The sequence below is a fragment of the Hemibagrus wyckioides genome, linkage group LG05, assembly GCF_019097595.1.
Source record: "Hemibagrus wyckioides isolate EC202008001 linkage group LG05, SWU_Hwy_1.0, whole genome shotgun sequence".
NCBI lineage: Eukaryota > Metazoa > Chordata > Actinopteri > Siluriformes > Bagridae > Hemibagrus > Hemibagrus wyckioides.
Genome location: NC_080714.1, coordinates 16514423 through 16537894, shown reverse-complemented (window position 1 = coordinate 16537894; position 23472 = coordinate 16514423). Strand labels below are relative to the sequence as shown.

At 37.9% G+C, this 23472-nt stretch overlaps 1 protein-coding gene across 7 annotated transcripts in view; it reads right to left on the bottom strand.

The window, feature by feature from the left end:
• The window catches only part of cacna1fb (calcium channel, voltage-dependent, L type, alpha 1F subunit), a 44660-nt gene extending 25922 nt beyond the window's left edge, over positions 1 to 18738 (bottom strand). For 4 of the 7 annotated variants that reach the window (XM_058390424.1, XM_058390425.1, XM_058390428.1 and 1 more), the window contains exons 1-12: positions 18278 to 18738; positions 14520 to 14832; positions 12476 to 12581; positions 5601 to 5740; positions 4939 to 5081; positions 3902 to 4054; positions 3428 to 3624; positions 2443 to 2546; positions 899 to 1050; positions 644 to 718; positions 268 to 349; positions 35 to 61 (exon numbers count right to left, since the gene is read on the bottom strand). In XM_058390424.1, coding sequence (XP_058246407.1) covers positions 35 to 61; positions 268 to 349; positions 644 to 718; positions 899 to 1050; positions 2443 to 2546; positions 3428 to 3624; positions 3902 to 4054; positions 4939 to 5081; positions 5601 to 5740; positions 12476 to 12581; positions 14520 to 14832; positions 18278 to 18299 — 1514 coding nt within the window. In that variant the 5' untranslated portion in view covers positions 18300 to 18738. The remainder of the gene's footprint in view (positions 1 to 34; positions 62 to 267; positions 350 to 643; positions 719 to 898; positions 1051 to 2442; positions 2547 to 3427; positions 3625 to 3901; positions 4055 to 4938; positions 5082 to 5600; positions 5741 to 12475; positions 12582 to 14519; positions 14833 to 18277) is intronic. The other 3 variants (XM_058390426.1, XM_058390430.1, XM_058390427.1) reach the window with 2 other exon arrangements.
• Between the last annotated feature and the right edge of the window lie 4734 nt (positions 18739 to 23472).

Below are 23472 nucleotides of genomic sequence, written 5' to 3'. Positions count from 1 at the left end.
TATCTGCTAGCAGTAAACTCTCAGACTTACTCACCAGCAGGGGTTTTTCATCATCCAAGCACTGTGAACGATCATGCAACAGAACAGAGAAATAATAAGACAGGAGACACACAAAACAAAAATGCCTAAGAGTGTGAAGTGCACTTAATGGAAATAATGAGACATTGCAGCAAAGCAAAGAGCAGCCTCCATCCTCAGCATCTAACATGAACAACAGACATTATTACTTTTTGTTTGCACCTCTGTGTGTGTGTGTGTGTGTGTTACCAGCAAGCAGCACAACAGTCAGTGTGTTCTTCATCAATATTTTCTGTATTCTCTGAGGCTGTTTCACTCGCCGGAAGACTTGCTACGAAATGAGAAGGAAAGAGAAACGTAGAGATTATATGTTATAACATATAGACACAGAGGCATGGTGGGATAAAAGCAAGAAGAAATCTGAAGAGAGCTATTCTAATTTTTGAATGTCAGCTGCATACAGGCAATCAAATCTAGAACAGGGTCAAGTCATTTACTGCGAATCAAATACAGAGAGGCCCAGATTTTGTACAATGATGTACAATTCGAGATAAAGTCAAGGAGCGCTATATTTAGCAGGTAGGTGGAGTTGATGGCAGGAAAGGCTCCCTCTGATTGGCTGTACCGTGGGTCTCGTTGGAGTGGGTGAACCAGCTGAACTTTCCTCGCTTTTTGTCAGCCAGGTCACGTAGGGTCACACCTGAGAGTGAGAGCAAGAGAGCAGTGTTAGTGCGATTTGGAAGGAAGCCTAGTACAAGAATCATATGCACTGTAATGTTGCATAAATACTTTTAATTCAGAGAAATGGTTGCTATGTTTTATGTTTATTTCATCTTTTTTTTTTCTAAAGATACAGAGCCGTGTTGATTCATAAGCTCACGTCTGTTTCCGTCCTCATTAAACTCATCAATGTCTTCAGCCTGCATGATCCAGTCCATATAGCCACACAGGTCCTCCTCCAGCTGCTGCTTCTCCCGTAGCTTCTGAAAATCCCCACGTGCTTTAGCCTTCTCTCGCTCCTTAGAGAATTCACTACACACACACACACACCGCAGAGTTCTAATGTGAACAGTAATGCATCAAAAAGGCTGCCAGGGTTGGCAGGTTTGTAGGGTTTTTTTATGGATTTGAGTTATTTTTAAACGGTCTAGCCACGCTGTTGATACATATAAAGAGTGGAATTTTTGTCAACAAGTTTATTTGCAACCTGCAGGCATTTTCTATACATTTAAATCTATATATTGGAACATGCATTCTAGCTACACAAAGTCATCAAAATCCTATGCATCATATGCATGCTCTGTGTTATAACTACAAAATTGTTGCCTATGTAGATGAATGAATGTTTCAGTTTAGCCTTGGTTTAGAATGAGTAATATTTTTAGTTGTGCTGTGTATACTGAGCTACTGAATGGCATCAGAACAGTAATTGCTTATGGCATCATAAGACATAATTGCTATATTAAAGCTACCAAGCATATTAAACGATCACATTACTCAACAGGCGTGAGCTTAAAAGTCCTTTCTGTTGAATGTAGAGAAAATGTATAGCGACAATGGAGCTGTTACTTTGGAGGTTATAGCACTGTAGTCATTAGAGCTGTGTCACTGAGGTAATGATTTTTTTTAAATCCCTGACATGTCTCTGACTATGTGTTGACTAAAATGCAGCTGTCACTTTCTCAGTCAATTTCAGTAAGCACTTTATCTAGGTCAGGATCACTGGAACAACTGGGTGTAAGACAGGAACATATCCATTGCATGGCATGTACACAGATACATACAGAACGGCAATATATCCATGGCATGGTTTGCAGAGAGGGGAGGAAACGGGGCAGACTATGAACAGAAGCCACAAACAGACAGTAAACCAAGCTCAGGATCAGACCAGGGAGCCTACAGCACTAACTTCCGCACCACTGTGCCACCCTAAATACAAGCCAGGTTTTATTTCCTTTCTTCACATTTGTGTGGTTATTAAAAACACATAATATATGATTAGCATGACAGTTTGAGAACAGACTGGTCTCAGTCCCCAATGGTTTATTGAGAAAATGATATTCAGTGGCTAAATATACAAAATGTTCTGCTATGTCTAGTATTTCTGGAGCTTTTTGTCAGGTTTTGAATACTGACAAAATGAGGTTATAAGCAGTCAATAGATACACATTTGAGGCATAACTTAAAAAGTGCTTGTGATTGGATCGCCAAAGACAGATGATAACACCAAAACTAAAAGAAAGGATCGTTTTCAACTCTTCATATATATTGCACCTGACCATTCCCAATTCTATCAACTGCAGTTAATTTAATCAACAGATTCCTGCAGGACAACACACACATCTGCAAACTGAATACAAGTATAAGAAAAAACAGTATGTAGAAACATACACTGCTGGTGTCGGTGTCTGTCTGTCTACTTACCCGCTCAACACACCCAATACAAGGTTGAGGACAAAGAAGGATCCAAAGATGACCAGGCTTACAAAGTAGACCCAGGGCAGCTCGAAACCAATAGCATCATTCATCTACCCAAAGAAAATACAAAATTACAAAGGATAGCTTCAACTACTTATTTTAATCATTCATTTCATCAAATATAAGACTATTGCGCACGATTCAATGCATTATTTGTTATTTTGAAGTGTTATACTACACTATTTTGACTATATTTAGAATAATTGAACTTAAAATGTTATTCTTGCAGTGTAAGCACATTATCCTGGTCACATTATACTGGACACTGCATTTAAAGATTACCACAGTAAACACTGGGCACATTGGGTTATGTCTGTCACATACACACACACATATACACACCGGTGGTCAAAATTACTCTAAACAACACCTAGTGTGTTAAAACTAGAAAGAGATATAGCAACAGAGGGGCCATTCATTTTCTATTTAGTTCCAGTCTTTGAATAAAGGTTCTCTCTATTTTATGCAAATTAACTGTGCCTCTGTAAATTAACAAACCCAGATTATTGGTTTATGGATTACACTCCACGCACACACACACACACACACACACACACACACGCCTCCCCTATTCTAGAGTGAACGAGTTTCTCTAAATTCACCCCAGGTGTGTATATGTGCATGTGTATGTGACATACATGATATTATTTTAAAATTATATATATATATAAGCCTCCTGGTGGTCCAGCGGCAGGATCCCGTGCTCTCATTGCCGCGTCCTGGGTTCGATTCCCGGACAGGGCGCTAACCCAGCCACTAAAGAATTAACTCTCAGTGCTGGTCCCAAGCCCAGGTGAAATGGGAGGGTTGTGTCAGGAAGGGCACCTGGGGTAAAACCTGTGCCAACTCGAAGCATGTGGATGAAATGATCTGCTGTGGGGACCCCAAACAGGGAGCAGCCGAAAGAACAACAATATGTATATATACTTACCCAGTAAAGAACATCGGTCCAGCCCTCCATCGTAATGCACTGGAAAACTGTCAGCATGGCAAAGAAGAAATTGTCAAAGTTAGTGATGCCTCCGTTTGGCCCCTCCCACTTTCCTCTACACTCTGAGCCATTTAAGATACACTGACGACCATGACCGGTGAACGCACACGGAACTGGGTCATCATCTGCAAAGTCATCTGAGAGAAAAAGAGAGTGAGAATGAGCCAGAAACTGTTTATACATTATTATAGTTATAATTTCCATGAGATTGATTTTTAGCATTTATTCTAGCTTTGTATTTTCTTATACCTTGTATGTAATTTGACATAATAATGTCATTAATATTAGGCACAGATTGTATGCTCTAACAATATTGGTTTATTGCAAATTATTTGTAAAGTGTGTTAACTTATTGCGTGTGCACATTTGTTTGTGTGTGTGTATGTGTGTGTGTTTGTGTGTGTATGCATTAACCTGTGCCGATAAAGTAGCATGTCTTGTGCATGCGGCCGATGAAGAGCTCCAGGCCAACTATTGCATAGATAATTATGACAAACAGGACAAGAAGAGAGATGTGCAGTAAAGGAACCATAGCTTTCATGATGGAGTTTAGCACAATCTGCAAACCTGGAAATATTAAAAAAACAGAAAGATAAAGAGATCACTACACACACATGAACAAATATGGCACATTATTTATGTTAACCACAACTTTTCAAGAATTCAGCAATGTACTGTAGAACATTCAATGAGAATTTAGTGTCTGATAATAAAAATCATTTCAGCAGTGCTCAAAGCTGCTTCTATAGATTAAGCTATGATCACATATTATTATAAGCTTCTTTGCCTTAGCTCTGATTGAACTCTTTACTTTACAATAACATGACTTCGGGCTATAGAGATGACTGAAGCTATTGTGAAGATGTTAAACGACTCCAGAGGCTGGAATTACAACCCGAGCTTAGTCATGCTTCTATGCTACAGCTAATGAATGGGACACAAATGCCACAAGGACCCAAAAGGCTGTGCCACATACAATCTAGTACACATTTATCATCAAGGTTAATCAGCCTTTTATTCAGGATATACTTTACATGATATTAGTCCAAAATTGCTGCAATGAGAAGCTACAGCTACTATAATAGATAGAAATCAGTAAAAAAAATGATTGATGTGCCTCCTTTGGCCTGGATAAGGGGTTCTGTTTCTTTTAGAAACCTTAAAACAGCCAGGTAAACACTTTTACACTCCAAACTCATTTCTCATACATGCTGTTGTAGATAGCTGTGCTGTACAGTGCTAACACTTTGCCTTGTTTTCCAATTTTTTGTTTTTCATATTGGTTCATACTAGTTGGTACATGCTATACCAACATTCTGCATATATTTGTTTTTATATCAGTTATTTTCCTGTGCTTAACAACTTGAATGTCTGTGTACATGCTGTATGTCCTGACACACTGCACCAAAGATAAATAAAATACAGAATCACACAGTCACACACAGACTGACTTGGCACTCCTGAAACAAGTCTGAGAGGTCGTAACACTCTGAAAGCTCTGAGTGCTTTCACATCCAGGCCCCCTGGCTTCCCTGGCATGTGGTGTGCTTCCCCAGATTTATTGGTTGCTGTCTCCAACACTACACTGAACAACCTACAACACACACACAAGCACAAAAAAAGGCATTATACTATATATTACAATTTCTACTACTACAACTACTAGCAATACTGCTACTAAGAAGAAGAAGGAAAAGAAGAACGATAAACAATAAACTAGGTAACAATTGAGAAATGTAATATAGGGCAGAGAGTGGTACCTAAAAATAAAAAAAAGAATAGTCATTATATTGTACATATTTTTACAATCTTCCTCATATTTACAGGATGTTTCATCCATTGTATTAATTTTCAGGTAACTAGCATTTCTGTAGTTCTTTCAGGAGTGAATGATCCAGTGGAGGAGGGGGAGCTGAGGAACCAAAGTAAAAGATGATAACAGCAGGGAAAAAAGAGGGGCAGGTGAGGTAACAGTAATTATACTGGAAAAACAACTGCAAGGTATTGCACCAGCTGAATATATAATAAGGATGAAAATAAATATGCAAGTGAGGGATTATCTAACTAGGCACTGACACAGAGAAAAAAAAGGAAGGTCACAATGATAACATACCCCACAATGACGATGACAAAGTCCAACAGGTTCCAGCCGTTGCGGATGTAGGAGCTGGGGTGCATGACCAGACCGTAGGCCAGAATTTTTAGAAAGGTTTCTACAGTGAAGATGATCAGAAAGATGTACTCCACTTGTTCCTGGACACGCAGTGGAATAAAGCAGAGTCGTCAATCTGGACCATTCTAACAATATCACATTTTAGACCATCACCTGAGTGTCAACTGATATTTTCTCCAACACACTGTGCAACATTTGGATGTAAAAATCAAACAATGAATCACTCATTCGCATATAATGAAGGATGTTGTGGAAATTATGACATGGTTTAGCTTGATTGCAGCTAAACTTACATACAGTATGTATAGTTCACATTGAACTTGACCTACAAGTTGAGATTCACTAAGATGCTGTGGTGGGATTTTAAGAGAGCTGTGCTTTCAACCCTCAGTGAACTGACACAATGTAAAGAAGAGAGGGCAAAAATGTATCCAGAATGATGTGAGAGACTAATAAACTCAAGTTATAAATGTGTTTTTATGTGTTGTAACTTGATTGTTTACAGACATTGGTGAGAAATACACTCACCTGTTCACTCAACTGTTCTTTTGGTGCTGATAAATAATACCATAGAATTGAATGAAGGAACTCTTTTTTCCTGTGACTGTATGTAAGAGTGTTGATAGCAAAAAGAAAACCCAAAAGCAAACAAACCATATAATGATACTGGTAAGTTTTCACAGTGTTTTGTACCAGCATCATTATGTGTTTTTTTAAAGTCTAGATAAGCGCATTTGCTGAAATTGTAAATATAAATGGTTATGGTTTCTGATTATTTCTGTTAAACCATACATTTAGACTAAACTGATTTGAATTCCAAACATCGAATGGGAATGTAAATGTATATTTATATATTTTGGTGGTTAATGCAGCATCTACTGTTTTCATTGAGCAAGAGTGTACTAGACCGATTCCCTGCTTACACAGTCCGCACATTATTCATCTGTGTCTAAAGAATGAGGAAGATAAAAAGGGAAAGGGAAAAACATAAAGCGAGAGAGAGAGAGAGAGAGAGAGAGAGAGAGAGAGAGAGAGAAAGTGAGAGTCCTCGATCCAGCACATTTGACTTTAAAATAAGGATGGGGAATTAGTGAGCATTTTGAAGGATTACCAATCTGTCAGCAGCTTCTCTCTCTCTCTCTCTCTCTCTCTCTGTGTGTGTGTGTGTGCATGTGTGTGTGCTCTATATTTTAAATTAAATTTTATTTTATTTATGAGTCACTTTTAACAATGATCACTGCCGCTAAACAGCTTTTACACAAATCTACATATAAGAAGCAGCATCAAGGTAAAACTCCATGAGACAACATAAGGAAGCAGAATCACATTCAAGGAGGCTCCTGCAAAAATGTTTATTCCTGCAAAACCTGAAAGCCATGAATCTACAGCTCTATAGAATTATGTATATACCATATCTTATAGCAGTGGACAAATGAAAACTAGTAGAATACTATGAGATATTAATATTGCAGAAGGATCAGAGTGATGAGTTGGCTCAGTGCAAGGAGAAACAGCACACACAAACAAACACACACACACTCTCTCTCACACACACACACTCATTAACTACATCCCTCCCCCTTCTGCACCTGGCATCTGAAATCTGGCTTTAAGCATCTACACAGCGGTGGAGAGAGAAAGTGGGGGATGGAGAGAGAGAGAGAGAGAGAGAGAGAGAGATAGGGACAAAAATGAGTGATGGAGTCATGTGGAAAAGAGATGGAAAGAGGAAAGCAGAGTAAGCTGCTTATCCGAGCCAAGAGCATTTAAAGCAGCCAAACGAACAGGCAGTTACAATCTCTCCTGACCCCGTCCACACACCATCTCTCTCTCTGAATTGTTCTTTGCCCCTCTCTCACATCTAAAACCAATTCTTTGTCCCCAGTACGAGGGTCCTGTACCTTATGTATAGCTTCGAAGAGAATCCAGTGAGAGAACGATTACGCACGGTACAAGACCTTCAAGGACATGTTTTGTGTTAGCCTTATATCTGTTTTCCCACTAGGACATGTTTTATTTTTTTTTTTCGTCAGTGGATTTGTTTTTTCTAGAGAAAGTCCACTGAGGTTAACATCTCATTCTCCAGAAAGCTTGGAATTAGATGGTGAGCTACTGTTGTTGTGCTTAGGTTCAAGTTGCTTTTTTTGTACCAATGCACTTCTGCCCTTGAGCAAGGCAGTCCACCCCAAGCAACATGGCGCCTCGGTATTCATTTAGCCAGGCACAGAGACAGCCCCCAACCACCCAGGTCAATTAAAGGTTAATAAGGACTGAAGTAACTATAGAGGGATTTCACCAGGGTTGAGGTGTAAAAGTGGATGTGTATCTATAACACTGTTTGAATAAATTATGACGTAGTAGGTGAATGCTTTAGGCTCCAGGACTGCTGGTTTTCAGATTTATCTTTAGAACATTAATTATAGGAAATAATACAATAATTTAATCATTTTAAAATATTAGTGAAATGTCTAAGCTAAATAAGAATCAAATAATTAATAAGAAATAAGTTTTGTTTTGTTATGTTTTGTTTTTCAGTGTAGAGAAGGGAGCGGGTGAATATCTGCTTTTGTGGGATAGACACATTACATTTATAAGCACTTATTGAAGCTGAATGAATGAATAAATGAAAAACTATCAAAATGCCATCAGAACATTTCTACATTTCTACATTCTAAAAAAAAGTAAATACACATGATTTGCAAATTTAAAATGCTCCTGAGTAACCCCAGCTGGATCCTGTCTTAAATACTAGAGTAACTTATAGTACAATAAGTCATAATTTTGATAATTTTAACTTAAGAGCAATAAATTATGCTTTTGTGTGTGTCATTATTCATTTAAGTAAATATTTAGTAAAGTCTACTAGATTCAAATGCTAAAGGCTTTGGCAAATTTAATACTTGCCAACTGGTCATATTAAATTAAGCCAGCAATTACTTTTCAGAGTTCTGGTTTAATAAATCAGACTTTCTTTATACACAACCCTGTATTTTGGACCTGTATGTAGAAAACTACATAATGCTATTTTGCTTATTTGAGGAATGCAATCCTCCCTAGACTCTGTAATTCATGAAATTGCTCATTTTTGTTTGTGCATGTTATAAAGTTTTAATGTGTTTTTACACACAGAGACATTTAGTAAATCCAAGCCTCAATACAGACATCTAGGCAAAATATATCCTCTGACTTGGGAACCTGATCATGCTTTAAGTGCAAACAGTGCGAAGACGTTCATCAGCAACATCAGAAGCAAACCGAAAACAATTACTTTTATCTATTTCGCTTAGTCTGAGAATTTTTTTCGTAGCGTCTGTGTTATTACAGTCATGAACATCTGACTTTCTGACATGCATTTCCAGCATTCCAGTTTCTTCTCTTTGGAGTACATGAATATATTTAAGTGTCAATGTTCAGGGCACTTTGGTTTGCTTCATTTGCATGCAAATTGCACTGCTTCACCACTCCAGATACTGCCGCTCCAATGGGACTGGCAGAAGGCTATGCCCGAAGGGTCAGTCTCCAGCAGTGTGATGATGTGCAACCTTATTAGGCTTTTCTGTCTCTCTCTTTCCCTCTGGTTTTCTCTCACAAGCCCTTTGGTAACCCCTCTTAGCAAACAACTGCTTGGTTCACTAAGCGTCTATGCATTAATGGGATGCCATGCATGCTCCCCTGCATAAATGGCACTCATACAGCTCTGAGAGTTGCCCTCATAGATGCCCCATTAAGCTCAATTCTCATAAAAGATAAACATGGGATTGAAATAACTTCTGTACCAGTGTAGCTTTAAAAAGAAGCTAAATGTACTCAAATCTCCACTTAGTGGAATAGTGTTGACTCAGGACCCTTTTTGATCTGTTCATCCTTTTGCTATGTAATGACCTTTCAAAGGGTGAAAGTGCACGCACCACGTTCTGGATCTAGTACATGAAACACTCTATACAAAGCACACAATTCATTTAGCTGATGCAGACTTCTTAATCCTCAGATGGGATCCTCTGTTCCTTTAAGACCCCCACTAAGACATCACGGCTAAAGAACAAGAACAACGGTCATGAATATAAAGGACCAAAGCACCAAGACAGCATGTTGATCATGCGGGAAGGGGGGATTAAATTTGCTTATTTTTATTGGATATAAATATAAATTGAAGCACTCAAAGAGATTACAGTCCACATGGGGAAAGGTGGATTGGCCACATGTGCTAAGAGTCTTGGCTACACAGGATTTCAAATATTCAGCTGACAGGAAATTCACTTCTCCATCTCTGCAAACTGTAACCACAAATATGAACAAGCTAATCCATTACTGTTAAATAATGATGGAGGTTTCCAGAAATGTAAAAGCACAAAAGGTTGACAGGGCAGAGATTAAACTGTTGTTTTGGTGTTATTAAATCCTGGGATTCGCTAGTGAGACTGAACAGTTTTTTGGCATCCCCTCACCAGCATGTGTGCTTTATATAGAAAGTGGTAAACCAAGAAAAATAAACTCTGTGGTTTCACAGTATGATTCACCAGAACATGATGATGGTGGAGTAACAAATAACACATGACATGTGAGATAATTAAGTAACTGCAAATTTATTTCACCTATCAGATCTACACCTTGTTAAGGGGATTAACTGCTCGATAACTGCACACTGTTATAGGGAACCCTGAGTCACAAGAATCCTAAACTTACACACACGTTTGACACAATGTACACTATATGGTCAAAACTAATGCCATGTCCATATGTGGGCCTTCACTAAACTTATATCACACAGTTATATAGAAAGATTATTTTGTATGCTGTAGCATTAAGATCCACTTCATGGAAAATAAAAATGTCAAGCGCTTTTAGGAGAGAGTGGTTAAGGTGTTGAACTACTGATAGGAAGGTTGTGCATTTGAATCCCAGGGCCACTGAAAGTTGCCACTGCTGGACCCTTGAGAAAGGCCCTCAACCCTCAATTGCTCAGTTCTATAAAATGATATAAAACTGCACTGGATAAAGGTGTCTGCCAAATACCAGGAATGTTGAAGTAAGCACAAACCTGGTTTATCATGGTAATGAGTTCAAAGTGAGCCCATGTAGACATAGTTTGCCAAGGCTGGAGGGGAAGAACTTGAGTGTCCTGCACAGAGTCCTGTCCTTAACCCCACTGAACACCTTTGGGATGAACTGAAACACATGCTGTGCACCAGGCCACTTCATGCAACATCAGTGCCCAACCTCACTAATGCTCTTATAGCTCAATGGGCTCAAAGTCCCATAGCCACACTTCAAAATCTAGTGGAAAGCCTGTTATAGCAGCAACTGGGGGATTAACTCTATGTTAGTACTAATGATTTTAAAATGGAATGTTCAACAAGCACATACAGGTGTGATGGTTAGGTGTCCACCAGACTCTTGGCCATATATTACATTGTATACACCATATACAGACACATCGACTGTTTGTCCTCATACTAATCAAATTCTAATGATCTCTTCAGTATGCAAATAATATGTAAATGAAAATGAATTAATGAGTAACCAGTGATGTAAAATATCTATTTAAAAGATACAATCCAATATACCTTTATTTGGCCATGTTTAGATGTTGTGTAATTTTGAACAGCATGCTCTCTGCATTGTTTAGCTCTATACAGTGGTTAAACATTATAACAAGTTCTAATAGCAGCCAACTGGGGCAGCAATCACACTGCACCATGCTCACTCTCTATGAACATTTTCAGTGGAAGAGGAAGAGCAATGGACAAGATAGCTAAAGCCTGTGTTGCCAGCATTGCAGTGTTGGACTCGTTTAAATAGAAATACTGTGTGGCTGCCAAAGCCTTTCACAGAAAGTAATCAGATTTAAATCTGGAACACTTTCCACAAAGTGTATAGTGAGTGCAAACAGTGTGTCTAGGATATGTAGAATCAATACTATAAGAAGGTATATTGCAAAGATTAGAAGAGGGAAAGGAGGATTGTGGAGTAGATAATGTCTGTACATCAGAAATGTGTGTGCACCGCAGTGACCTTGTTTCCCATGCAATGGCTTAGAAAAAAAGAAGATAAATATGCTTACTTTTCAAGTGTCTGAAATGTTAGTTAGTTTTAGGTCTTTTGAGGAGTTTAGTTGGACTAGAACAATTACCTGGCACCCCCAGTTAATGATATTACCTAATCTATGTGTGTCTTGCAAACTGTAACAATGGCCACAGGAAACACACATACCTAATTGAACACAGTTGAACAAATGTATATCTACAACTGTCCAAAATGAGCTGCTAGACTGTGTGATGGATGACTTCATGCTCTCTGAAACTCTGAACTACCTTTTATGCAGTTATTCTACAAATTTAGTTTGTAGTAGATTACAGCATTTGTCTATTCTGCGAACTAGTCTCTTTAATTTAATCTATCTATCTATCTATCTATCTATCTATCTATCTATCTATCTATCTATCTATCTATCTATCTATCTATCTATCTATCTATCTATCTATCTTTTTTCTTTTCCCAGCAAATAAGAACTGTTGACTGATCAAATTGCCTTTGAAAATGCTTGTAGTGCTAAGATGTTATATTTTACAATTAAAGTACAAAGTATGTCTATTTGCATATTTATTAACAATGATTCTATATTAAGTCTGAAAATGGCATGTTAAAAACCATCTATTTCCTCAGTGTTGTTCACTTAAAATACAAACAGTCTTTCACACCACAAGGCAGAAACACCAGTACATTTCTCTACCGTGATCCTCATCCATTTTCAAAAACTATAAGCTTCAATTGCCTCATTCATTTCTCTGGAATCATCTGGGATCATTACTACTCACCAGGTCATGATTAGTAGCATTGGAGTCATCCTCAGGAAAAGGCTTGGATACTCCCAGAGCCACACAGTTAGCAAAAATGGCTAGGAGAATAAAGATATCAAAAGGTCTGAACACCTGAGTCAAGGAAGCAGTGGATTATTGATTGTGATGGACACTGAAATATCTTTAGATTATTTCAAAAATGCAAAATGTTCAAAAATAAAAGCAGACACCTAATTAATTCCTAGTTTTATTAATAGATACCAGAAAAATCTTAAGAGATAAGAGACACCATCACAGCTTTAGGGTTTCCTAGAGGTCTTGAATGATTAAATTCATACGCAAGAACCTCACATCCACAATTTTTTTTCAAAATCCTAGACTGATATTTATTTATATAATAATAATGTTTTATAACATAAAAAAAAGATAATTAATGTTTTATGTTAAAGTGGGTTGTTTTAGCCTGACACTAATAAATGGTAATAAACAGTTCTGAAGGTGAAACCTTTTAGTCAAAAGGGTTGTTAATATTTTTATGACTTTGCATTTGCATTTGTTTGCCTTTTTCATTTCACATCTCAGGAAGGATTTCAGTCATTTGTGTGTCTGCCATTTTATTCAGAACTTGTGTGTGAAGTTCAACCAACCACATCGTTTAAAGCCCAGCCCCATGAATGATTTTGTACATGATGAGGTCCACACTCTAGTGAATCAAACCTGGACCACCAGGCAGAGATCACTTTCTGGATAGTTTCTAGATACTAAAACAGCATTCACACAGAATCAATTGTAACATACTCTGTTTTGGGGCTGGAAAAAAATGCATATTGGCATTTTCAAACTGTTTCTAAATTCTTAATAAAAGAGATCAGGCATTTATTCTTAATAAACCACAAATTGTGGTTAAACGATGCTGTATTAGGGACATGTTTCTTGAAATGAAGAAAATTATATATGTATAATCATGAATTGCACTGAAACCAAAACCAGGATTAAGTATAGACCCATGAAGTCCCAAAACCTTTTAAAGGGTCCAGGCATACGGTCACAGAGCACTTTATTAGGAATATCTGTACACCGCATTTATGCAGCAATAGTGTGGCAGCAGCGCAATGCACAAAATTAGTGCAATGTTCACAATATGTGACCTCGGTGATTTTGACCACAGCATGATGGTTGGTGCCAGAAGGGATGGTTTGAAAATTTCTATAATTGCTTTATTATTATTATGTACAGTCTCTGAGTTAACTCAGAATTTAGCTCAAACAGAATGAATCTATGGACCCAACCTGCCTTGTGTGGACTGCCCAGGCTCGTGGAGATGATGCAATGGTGTTGGGAATGTTTTCTTGCCACACTTTGATCCTGTTAATACCAATCAATCATCACTTGAATGCCACAGTTTGGCCATTCATGGCTATAATTTATGTATCTTCTTATGACTAATTGCATCCTGATAATGCACCATGTCACAAAGCTAATGTCAAACTTATTTCATAAGCATGACAATGAGTTCAGTGTTCTTCTGTGTTCATTCCAGTCACCAGATCTGAAGCCAGTAGAACAGCTTTGGGGTTGCGTTAAAACAAAGCCATGAATGAGCACCTGAGAAATCTGCGACGTAATCATGTAAACATGATGACCTGAATATTAAAGGAATGTATTCAGCATCTTATGGAATCCATGCTGTAAAGAATCTGCTGTAAAGAGGCTGTTTTGAGAATGTATATAGTGTTCCTAATAAAGTGCTCGGTAAATGTAAAAAAATTTTTACTCTTATAAATACATACCATTCTTTAATCTTCATTTTAGTTATAAGTAGATTATGTTAATTATATGTGTTAAGATGACTAAATGAAACAGCTTAGTTAGATAGTTAGCTAGTTGAATGGACCTGTACTTATCATTCCAGCCCGTTTTCACCTTTCAGGTGAAAATGACCCATAAAAATTTCAGCACATGGCAAATCTAAACATATTTGTTTTAAAGACAGTGTATATCAAATAAGTGCTAAAATACAAAGCACTTTCCACTATAATTGCACACTCATAATGAAGGATACTTCCACTCGACTATCGACAGTGCAGCCCTGCGAATGGGGTTGTTGAGCTTAAGACAAAAAAGAGCTCTTGGCGCTCGCTGCACCTGGTTGGAGCCCTGCACCTGCTTCTTGCCATGCTGGCTCTTCTTCCTCTGTGTCCCTGTTGAGCTGGTGTTAGAGTTGAGTGTGTCTGTGCGATTTATCCTCGGCCTTCCACCGTCTTCCCAATCATCCTCCTCATCCTCTTCTCTCTCACCCCCCTCTCCTCCACCCTCTTCTTCCTCCTCCTCCTCTTCTCCACCACCTTCCTCTGCCTCTTTGGAGTACCCATTACCTGAAGAGAGCACAGTGTGGAGTGGAGAGGTTTAACTCTGTCATAACAGGCTGATTAGTCCTCACGAACAAAAAAATTACCACTGACATATAATCAACCCAGTGAGTAGCAAATGGAATTAATTACCTGACAACATAAGCAAATAAAGCTTTACAAAAAAACTTCATTATACAATATTAACAACGAAAAAGTTAAAGTCAGAACGTTTTTCTTCATTAGAAGTGGTTTTTGCAACAGTGGCTAGACCACTGTCTTTTAACAAAAGCACTTTCATTTAAGCCCAAAATCAGTATGTGGACTGAGAAAGGACATACTTTTTTTTGCTGTCTAATGTTATAAGCAGTAGACAGTTTTTCTATAATAATATACAAATAAAAAGTCTACAATATGAACGAGAAAAATCTCATACATAAAAAAAAACGTATATATTGCAGGCATATTGCTGTATTTGTAATTATCACACAAATCATTGCATATTTCAATAATATGGCTTCCACCATTTATTTGGTGTCTTATTAAATAGCAGTACACCCTAGTACACCCTATTAAATAGCCGTACTAGATCCAGTACACCCGAGAGTGGTGCTGGACTTAAACTGCTCAGGAAATATCATGTAAGAATACGCACTTAAATTCATGGTCAAAATGTGCAAAACTGCGACACATTTATGTTTTACCTACAGGTGTACCTTTTACACAACTGGTGCACTGCACTTTCAGTATTATTGTTTTTTTTATAATTAATTTTTTTTAATTATATATTTTTTTAAATAAATAATATTAAAGACCAATTTTGATGTTTCTTATACAATGTTTTTTATTTCCCAATTTAAAACTCAACAACTACAAATATATATTTAAATACAATTTAATACATCTAAAAAGTGATGTTAACTAAATAGGGCAATATTATACTAAATGTATCATATTCCAATCTACATTCTCAAATAATGTAAGGTTTTCCAAGTCCAGGAATAAAAATTTTCACTATATAAATACACACTTGTTTAATAGGATTAATGTTTAAATAGTTTGATTAATACAAATTTACACATTCTAACCTGTACTGTGTTCATAAGGAAGTCGGCTGTGATTTATTTTATTTTTTTTTTTCAGACTGAAAAATCAGCAGTGATTGTAAGGAGCCTGAAAGCCAAGCTTTGCTAATCAGCCACTGCCTGTGGTGAGGAGATGAGATTTCTACAATAGGTGAGCTGAGCCACACTGTGACAGATGTGACCTACTTCCACGCAAGGACACAGTGAGTGTGAACGAAAGGGATTCTGGGACAGAGGTTTTTTAGCGCTCTAGTACCTGTGGACTCATTTGAATAGCTGTTGGCTAAACAACAGTCCAGTTACCACATAACAGAAAAGAGAGAGAACTGCACGGATTGCTGAGTTTCACTTCCTTATTTCCATAAAGACTTGAAACAGAAATTATGCAGAAGGCATAGTTTTTTTTTTTAATTAGCCCATCAAGGTGAAATAAAGATCTGGTTTGAAGTTGCTCAAGCAGAATCCTTTAACTGAAGTCTACAAATTTTTAGTCATTATTGCCACTGTATCCCTGATAAAAGAATAACAGCAGCATACAATAAAGACAGATCAGGTCTGTATAACGATGAACCCAGTCGGTTCAGAGAAGAACAAGAGGGTGCAGAGAAAAAAGACATCTGAGCTTGTCTACGTGGTTGTGATGAGAATATAAACCTTTTACTAACACTCTCATTGAGATTGTAAAATACAAAGAATCTTTTACATCATAACCAAAAGAATACAAGAATCTTTTAAATCATAATCAAGCTTTAACGATGACATGCAAAATCAGCATGTATCTGTCTTCTTCTATGACTTTTAACAATAACTTATTATTCAATGCACCACATGTACAAGCTTAATCATCTTTTATTAAATGTTACAAGTTTAAACTGTTTGTTATAATTCATTTTCCTTTAGATCTGAGATAAGGTTCTATTTGCGTTCATTGACTGAAAGGTCAACAGTAATGTAGATTTCATGGTATTGTGATTTCAGAAGAAACTGCATTATTTAAATGACTGTGATAATAAGTACCATGTAAAAGAAGCAGTGCTAACAGAATGCATATTACATGATGCCAATAATCACCAAATACACCAAATCGGCCCTGATCCAATATTGTGTTTTAGTCTCACTCTCTGGAAATGCTGGACTGGTGACAACCAACCAAATCTGAAACATATTTTTGATTCACATATTTATTTTATGCTATAAATGTCTGGGTTGCAAATTGAAACAATAAAAATCTTGTGTGTGAACATGACACAACTCACAAACCCAGAGATCCAACATATTACTAAGAGGATTCTGGTATTGCTTAAACCCTGGCTGGCACTTAGACTAAGAATTTTATCCAAAACTGTACTGGTGAATTAATCAAAAATGAATTGCGACTTCTTTTAGACTTAGTGAAAGTAAAATACACATTTTAAAAGACAACATTAAAACTATAATGAATTAATGTGCATTTGCATGTGGACGTCACTCTAATTACATCATTTACATACACCAATCAGGCAAAACATTATGACCACCTGCCTAATGTTGTGTTAATTCCCTTTTGCTGCCAAAACAGCCCTGACCTGTCATGCACTGTGTATTCTGACACCAGAACCAGCATTAACTTCTTCAGCAGTTTGAGCAACAGTAACTCGTCTGTTGGATTGTTCCACACGGTCCCCATGTGCATCAATGAGCCTTGTCCATCCATGACCCTGTCGCCGGCGTTCTTTCCTTGGACCACTTTGACAGATACTGACCACTGCAGACCGGGAACACCCCACAAGAGCTGCAGTTTTGGAGATGCTCTGATCCAGTTGTCTAGCCATCACAATTTGGCCCTTGTCAAACTCACTTACATCCTTACGCTTGCCCATTTTTCCTGCTTCTAACACATCAAGTTTGAGGACAAAATGTTGACTTGCTGCCTAATATATCCCACCCACTAACAGGTGCCATGATGGGGAGATAACCAGTGCAATTCACTTTACCTGGCACTGCTCATAATGTTATGCCTGATCAGTGTATAATGTAATAGAGAACTTAGGATAATTAAACCTTGTACTTCTTTAACACATTTTGAGATTGTATGTAAACAATCTGCAGACTTTTAAATATATTCTTTAAATCTGTCACATTAAATGTGGCAGAGCAACATCTGGCAAAAGCAATGCAGGAAATGGGTTCATAACATCCGGCACAGCTCGCGGCGCATAACCTTCATCTCTCATTACAGCTACTGTGGTGAATATTTCTGCTTCTATAATTAGTCGAGTTGTTTCTTTCACAAACGGCGCAAAGCCACATTTGCGTATAGCATTTCCCAAACAAAGGGGAAACGAGTGTAATTGAACTCCATTCCAATGAATAGATAACTGAGAGTGAAGGGAATGTTGTAGACTTACTTTTCCGGTTCTCCTCATTCATGTCGGATTTGCTCCCATTCACCTCATCGGAACGCAGTGCATGATGCTCAGCATCAGTCTCCTCTCAGTCCCATTTATGTACTCGAGGGGAGGAAAAATGCACTTCTTTTATATAGCTAGAATCCTGATTTGGCTTTTTAAAACGCTTTTCTTTGCGCATTGATTCAGTGAAGTCGGATAAATTAACGCGCAAATCCCAGAGGTTTAAACGCGTCCCTTATAACCGGCAGGAGAAAAGCGCAAGTTTGTGGCTGATGAAGAATGAAGCCGCCGATGTTCAACAGAGCAGGACATCACCCTGTCTTTCTCTGTTTATTCCCGCATCTTAAGCCTCCAGTTCGGGATTAAAGCAAAACAGGTGGTTTAGAGCAAACCACAGCCTGTAAACTTATTAAAGGGAGGGATTCGGAGCAGATGAATATATGGAGCGTCGACACGAGGGTTGCCAGATTGGATTGACTCTCTCAAGCTTTGAAACCCTCCCAGTTCACTGTAAACCAGCCCAGAATGCACCTAGAAATCTAGTTCAGTGATGCACTGTCTCAAACAGTACAACTGATGTTATAAGGAAGTCATGTATCTTAATAAGTAAACTGTTTAGTTGTATGGTATGAGGAAGGCTGAGGAACTATGTGTACGTAGTCCAGTGTAAAAAATATATATATATTTACATTTATATTTAAGGCATTTTGGACATTCTCTTCACTAGAGCGACTTACTGGAGTTTTCATGAATATGTCCCCATACTGGTTCACTAGCAATGAAAGAGAGAAGGAAACAGACAACAGTTGAGTGTTGTAAAATTTACAAACAAGTGTAACCCAGTGTGAATCATAATATTTTGACATCATAAAATAACACATTGTCCATCATATTTCTAATAAAAGCAACATACTACTGAGCTGAGCTGACTCTTGCTGCTTGGTGGTGGTGGATTGGACACTTGACCTTCTGGTCTGTCAAACATGTAGCCACTATAATTAATGCATGCTGATTCATCTACTCATAGTGATGAGTACAACAGCACAAAAAGATTGCACTGAATCAGTGTGAGGTAGTTGTTGTATCCTACATCACCCTAATGAGCAAATGTATTCGATTATGTGTTTGTTTATACCATGTAATATATTATAGTATTTCATTTGTTTGCTGTAGATTTTACAGGACTTTACTGGCAAACCAGGTATCCAGTAAATTATTGTAAAAAAATCTACAGTAAATTTTTTTTACATCACTTTAGGGAAATATCTTTTGACATTGGGAAAAGGGGAAATTGCTGTGGAATCCCCTGTCAAAAGCTATTAATGTGCTAAATATAACTGTATACAAAAATAGCTGCTCTATTAATCATTTACTTACTTACTATTCTATCGACCCCAGCACAGTTATCCATTTCCTAATTTACTCACTTGCTGGTTATATAATAATGTGGGGGGGTGTGGGTTGGGGGATAAAATTTCTCCAGGTGGGTTGCATTTGATATTGATAGTTAATTGAGGCTAGAGCAATCAGAAGTGTCAATGTGGACCACATCTGCTGAAGAATCTGGACTTTATCCGTGTTAAGGTTAAAGCTCTCAGCAAACTGAACATCATTTAAGACTTAAACATGTTTTGCAGTGTCTTCAAAGCTTCAAATATTCCTTTTGGAATACACTGCAGTTCCCTCATAATAGGTTTTTGTTTTCTTTCAGGTTTTCTTTCAAGACTGAATAGTAATATAAAGTTGCCTTTCATGCTTTTATGTCTTGCACAATTGTATGTTGAGAAAACCTGAGACTCCTGGTAGGCATCTGAGTGCTTCTTTACTCTGCCCTCGGCCGTGACCACCCCATTAGTAAAGGACAGAGGCTGGTAATGGGGTATTTACAGATGAAAGCATTGCCTTTTGGACAGTATCTTCATCAGGTCATTGGGTTCTCGTGTCTCAGGTCTATGAACAACAGTTCCCCCACCACTGAACTGTGAAGCTACAACTCTGGACCCGCTCAATTCTTCTTGTACTCTGGTTTCCTCCCCAATCCAAAGACACGCATTGTAGGCTTATTGACATCTTTAAATTGTCTGTAGTGTGTGAGTGAGTGTGTGCGGGATTGTGCCCTGTGAAGATTTGGCACCCAATCCAGGCTCCAGGCTCCCTGCAGCTCCTGTGTAGAATAAGTGGTGCAGAAAATGGATGGAAGGAAGTTTTTATTAAATGATTTCTGTATGACAGCAAAATTTATTGCAAATATTCAAATAGTGCACCATACTGCATTATCTAACTTTGCTGATGGACCTCATCATGCATAAACTGAGGTTTAGAGAACTGCACTTACAAAAGTAACTAGCATTTCCATCTGACCTGTCACTGACATGAGGACAATTTGCATATTGTGTCACTGTAATCCCTACTTAACCCTGGACAGATTTTCTGTTGATGTAAGTGTCTACTCAAGCATCAGATAAATATGAGACCATCCTTTCCAAAGATAATATAACAGGATATATGCAGGTTTACAGTCCCGCACAGACTGGTCATCTTGCTGCTGATCAGTTATCACTAGGTTTAGTAAGTGTGTTTAGGTGAAGAGATCACCATGGTGCACCCAAGCCCCTACTCCAAATGTTCTAAATGCAAGTGATATTATGCACGCATCAGACATACCATTAAAACCACATAACTAATATTTTGAAGGTCCCCCTTATATGTCTACCCATTGCATACACTTTTGGTAGTGGGCAGGAGTCAGAATGGGCAATCTGACTGGTCTGCAGCTACACAGCCCCATACACAGCAAGCTGTGATGACACAGTACACACATAGCTAGCATTTACTTTTTCAGCAATTTGTGCTACAACAGCTCTTTTGTGGGATTGGACCTTGCAACTTACAGGATACTTTTGATAGATACTGATCACTGCAGACCAGAAACACCCCACAAGAGCTGCAATTTTGGAGATGCTCTGATCCAGTCGTCTAGCCATCACAATTTGGCCCTTTGTCAAACTCGCTCAAATTCTTACACTTGCCCATTTTTCCTGCTTCTAACACATCAACTTTGAGGACAAAATTTTCACTTGCTGCCTAATATTTCCCACCCACTAACAGGTGCCATGATGAGGAGATAATCAATGTTATTCACTCCACCTCTCAGTGCTCATAATGTTATGCCTGATCGGTGTAGTTTATGCATAAACTGTGGTTCTTATAATATGCATCACATTCATTTTCTGATTATATTTGTCAGCTAATTTACACTGGATTCATCATAGTTATATTATGTAGTGTTTGTTTCAGCCATTATGTGTTTCAGTACCAGGACAACCAGAGAACAATTAATGAGCCATTGAGCATTTCGCCCTTAGCTGTGTGCTGGAACTGTATCCTGTCCTAATTATAAGATAGTGACAATGATTAGTTTAAGGACAGCTTTTATTTACAGATTTCATCTTTTATATACTTTGGATTATTTGTTAAAGGACAAAAACACTGAAATGATAGCTTTATTTTAGAAATGTTTATTTTTATGCCGCTTTGTGGTGCCAGACTGGTGAATATATACTGCCCTCTAGTTGTACATTATGGCATTTTTTTCTTCCCTTATAATATGACATCACAATATATTGCTAGTCAGACAGGTGGGTGTGTCTATTGTAAGATAATTTGGGTTGTGTTTTTAGAATGATAGATGCACTGTTAATCTCCCATTGTATTCTGCTGTCATCACACACACACTCCCTCTCTCTCTTCTCTGATAGTATGCAGTGTCAAGATTTTTTAACGCATGTGTGACAGGTGACAACTCAGTGGTTTCAGATAAAAGATGAAAACCACACTGAATGTTTCATATTATAAAAAAATATAGTGCCATCCAAATCGCAGTGATACATTTGATTAGTCTCTGAGAAAATACATCTTAAATTTGATTCCTCTCTAGATTTTAATGTGTACATGGTCACGTGTCACTATTGACATATATGAGCATGGTTGTTAATAGCAGCCAGCAATTTTGGTTTTGTTTAATTACCGATCCACTCTCCTGGCTGCAACACACACACACACACAGACACAGACACAGACACACACACACACACGAATAAGGAAAACATTTTGCTCTTTAGTTCTTCAGTTAACCTGTTAGAGATTAAGAATTAAGAAACTGCCGGCACACACACACAAACACACACACAGAGAGATTAAGAAACTGCCGGCACACACACACACACGTGCGTTTTGCCGCATGTCTACTCTCATTCATTAGTGTTTACTATGTAGTGTATGTTGTGATATCATGTTCACATATGGCACACATGTTCACACTTTAGCTTTGTTCACACTAAGTATATCAAAATATTAAAAGTAATCAAATGAACCTATTATTATTATTATTATTATTATTACTATTACTTTTATTACTATTACTGGTTTATTAGTATTCGTATTATTAGTAGTAGTTTTAATAATAATAATAATAATAATAATAATAATAATAATAATAATAATAATAATAATAAATAAATAAATAAATAAAAGGTGAGACTTTCGACCCCACCGAGAGGTGCATCGTGTTACGATGGTCAGCGTGCCCCCACCCCCCCAAAAAATGACGTCTCGCGCAGGGTGTTGTTTCCGGGTAACAACTCCTTAGCCACGGTATCCAGGATACTTCTGTTTCCATGGTAAGGCGACAGCGCACGCGGAGAACGCGCTCGCGCAGTAGCCCTAAGCGCTACACGTCCTGACTTCGAAACCACACACTACATCCTTCTGCAGTGTCCCAGCGCTTTCCCGAGCCCGTTAAATGACCGTTGGTTTGAACCGGAAGTGGGGGCGATACTGCGCGTAGCTTTAGGGGCAGTACGTCATGGAAGAGCGTAAACAGTGAGCGCATTTGCTGATGTCAGCACTGAGCTACAGGGGCAGCAGAGCATTGCAGTAGAGAGAACAGGCTACCATGCCTACCTGTCACCATGGCTACGTCCCAAAACCGCATACCGCACTCATCACTACAATAGTAATCTGTACAAAAATATTTGTTACACCATTTAGTGCCTTATTATGCTGCTGAGATGGAGATGAAGTGTTTTATCAACAGTGCAAAGGAAGGCCGTGTTGTGTGCACCTATCAAATCTCACTTAACTAATATCATGTTTCACATTTAGAATAATCATATTTAGTAGAAGTATATTAT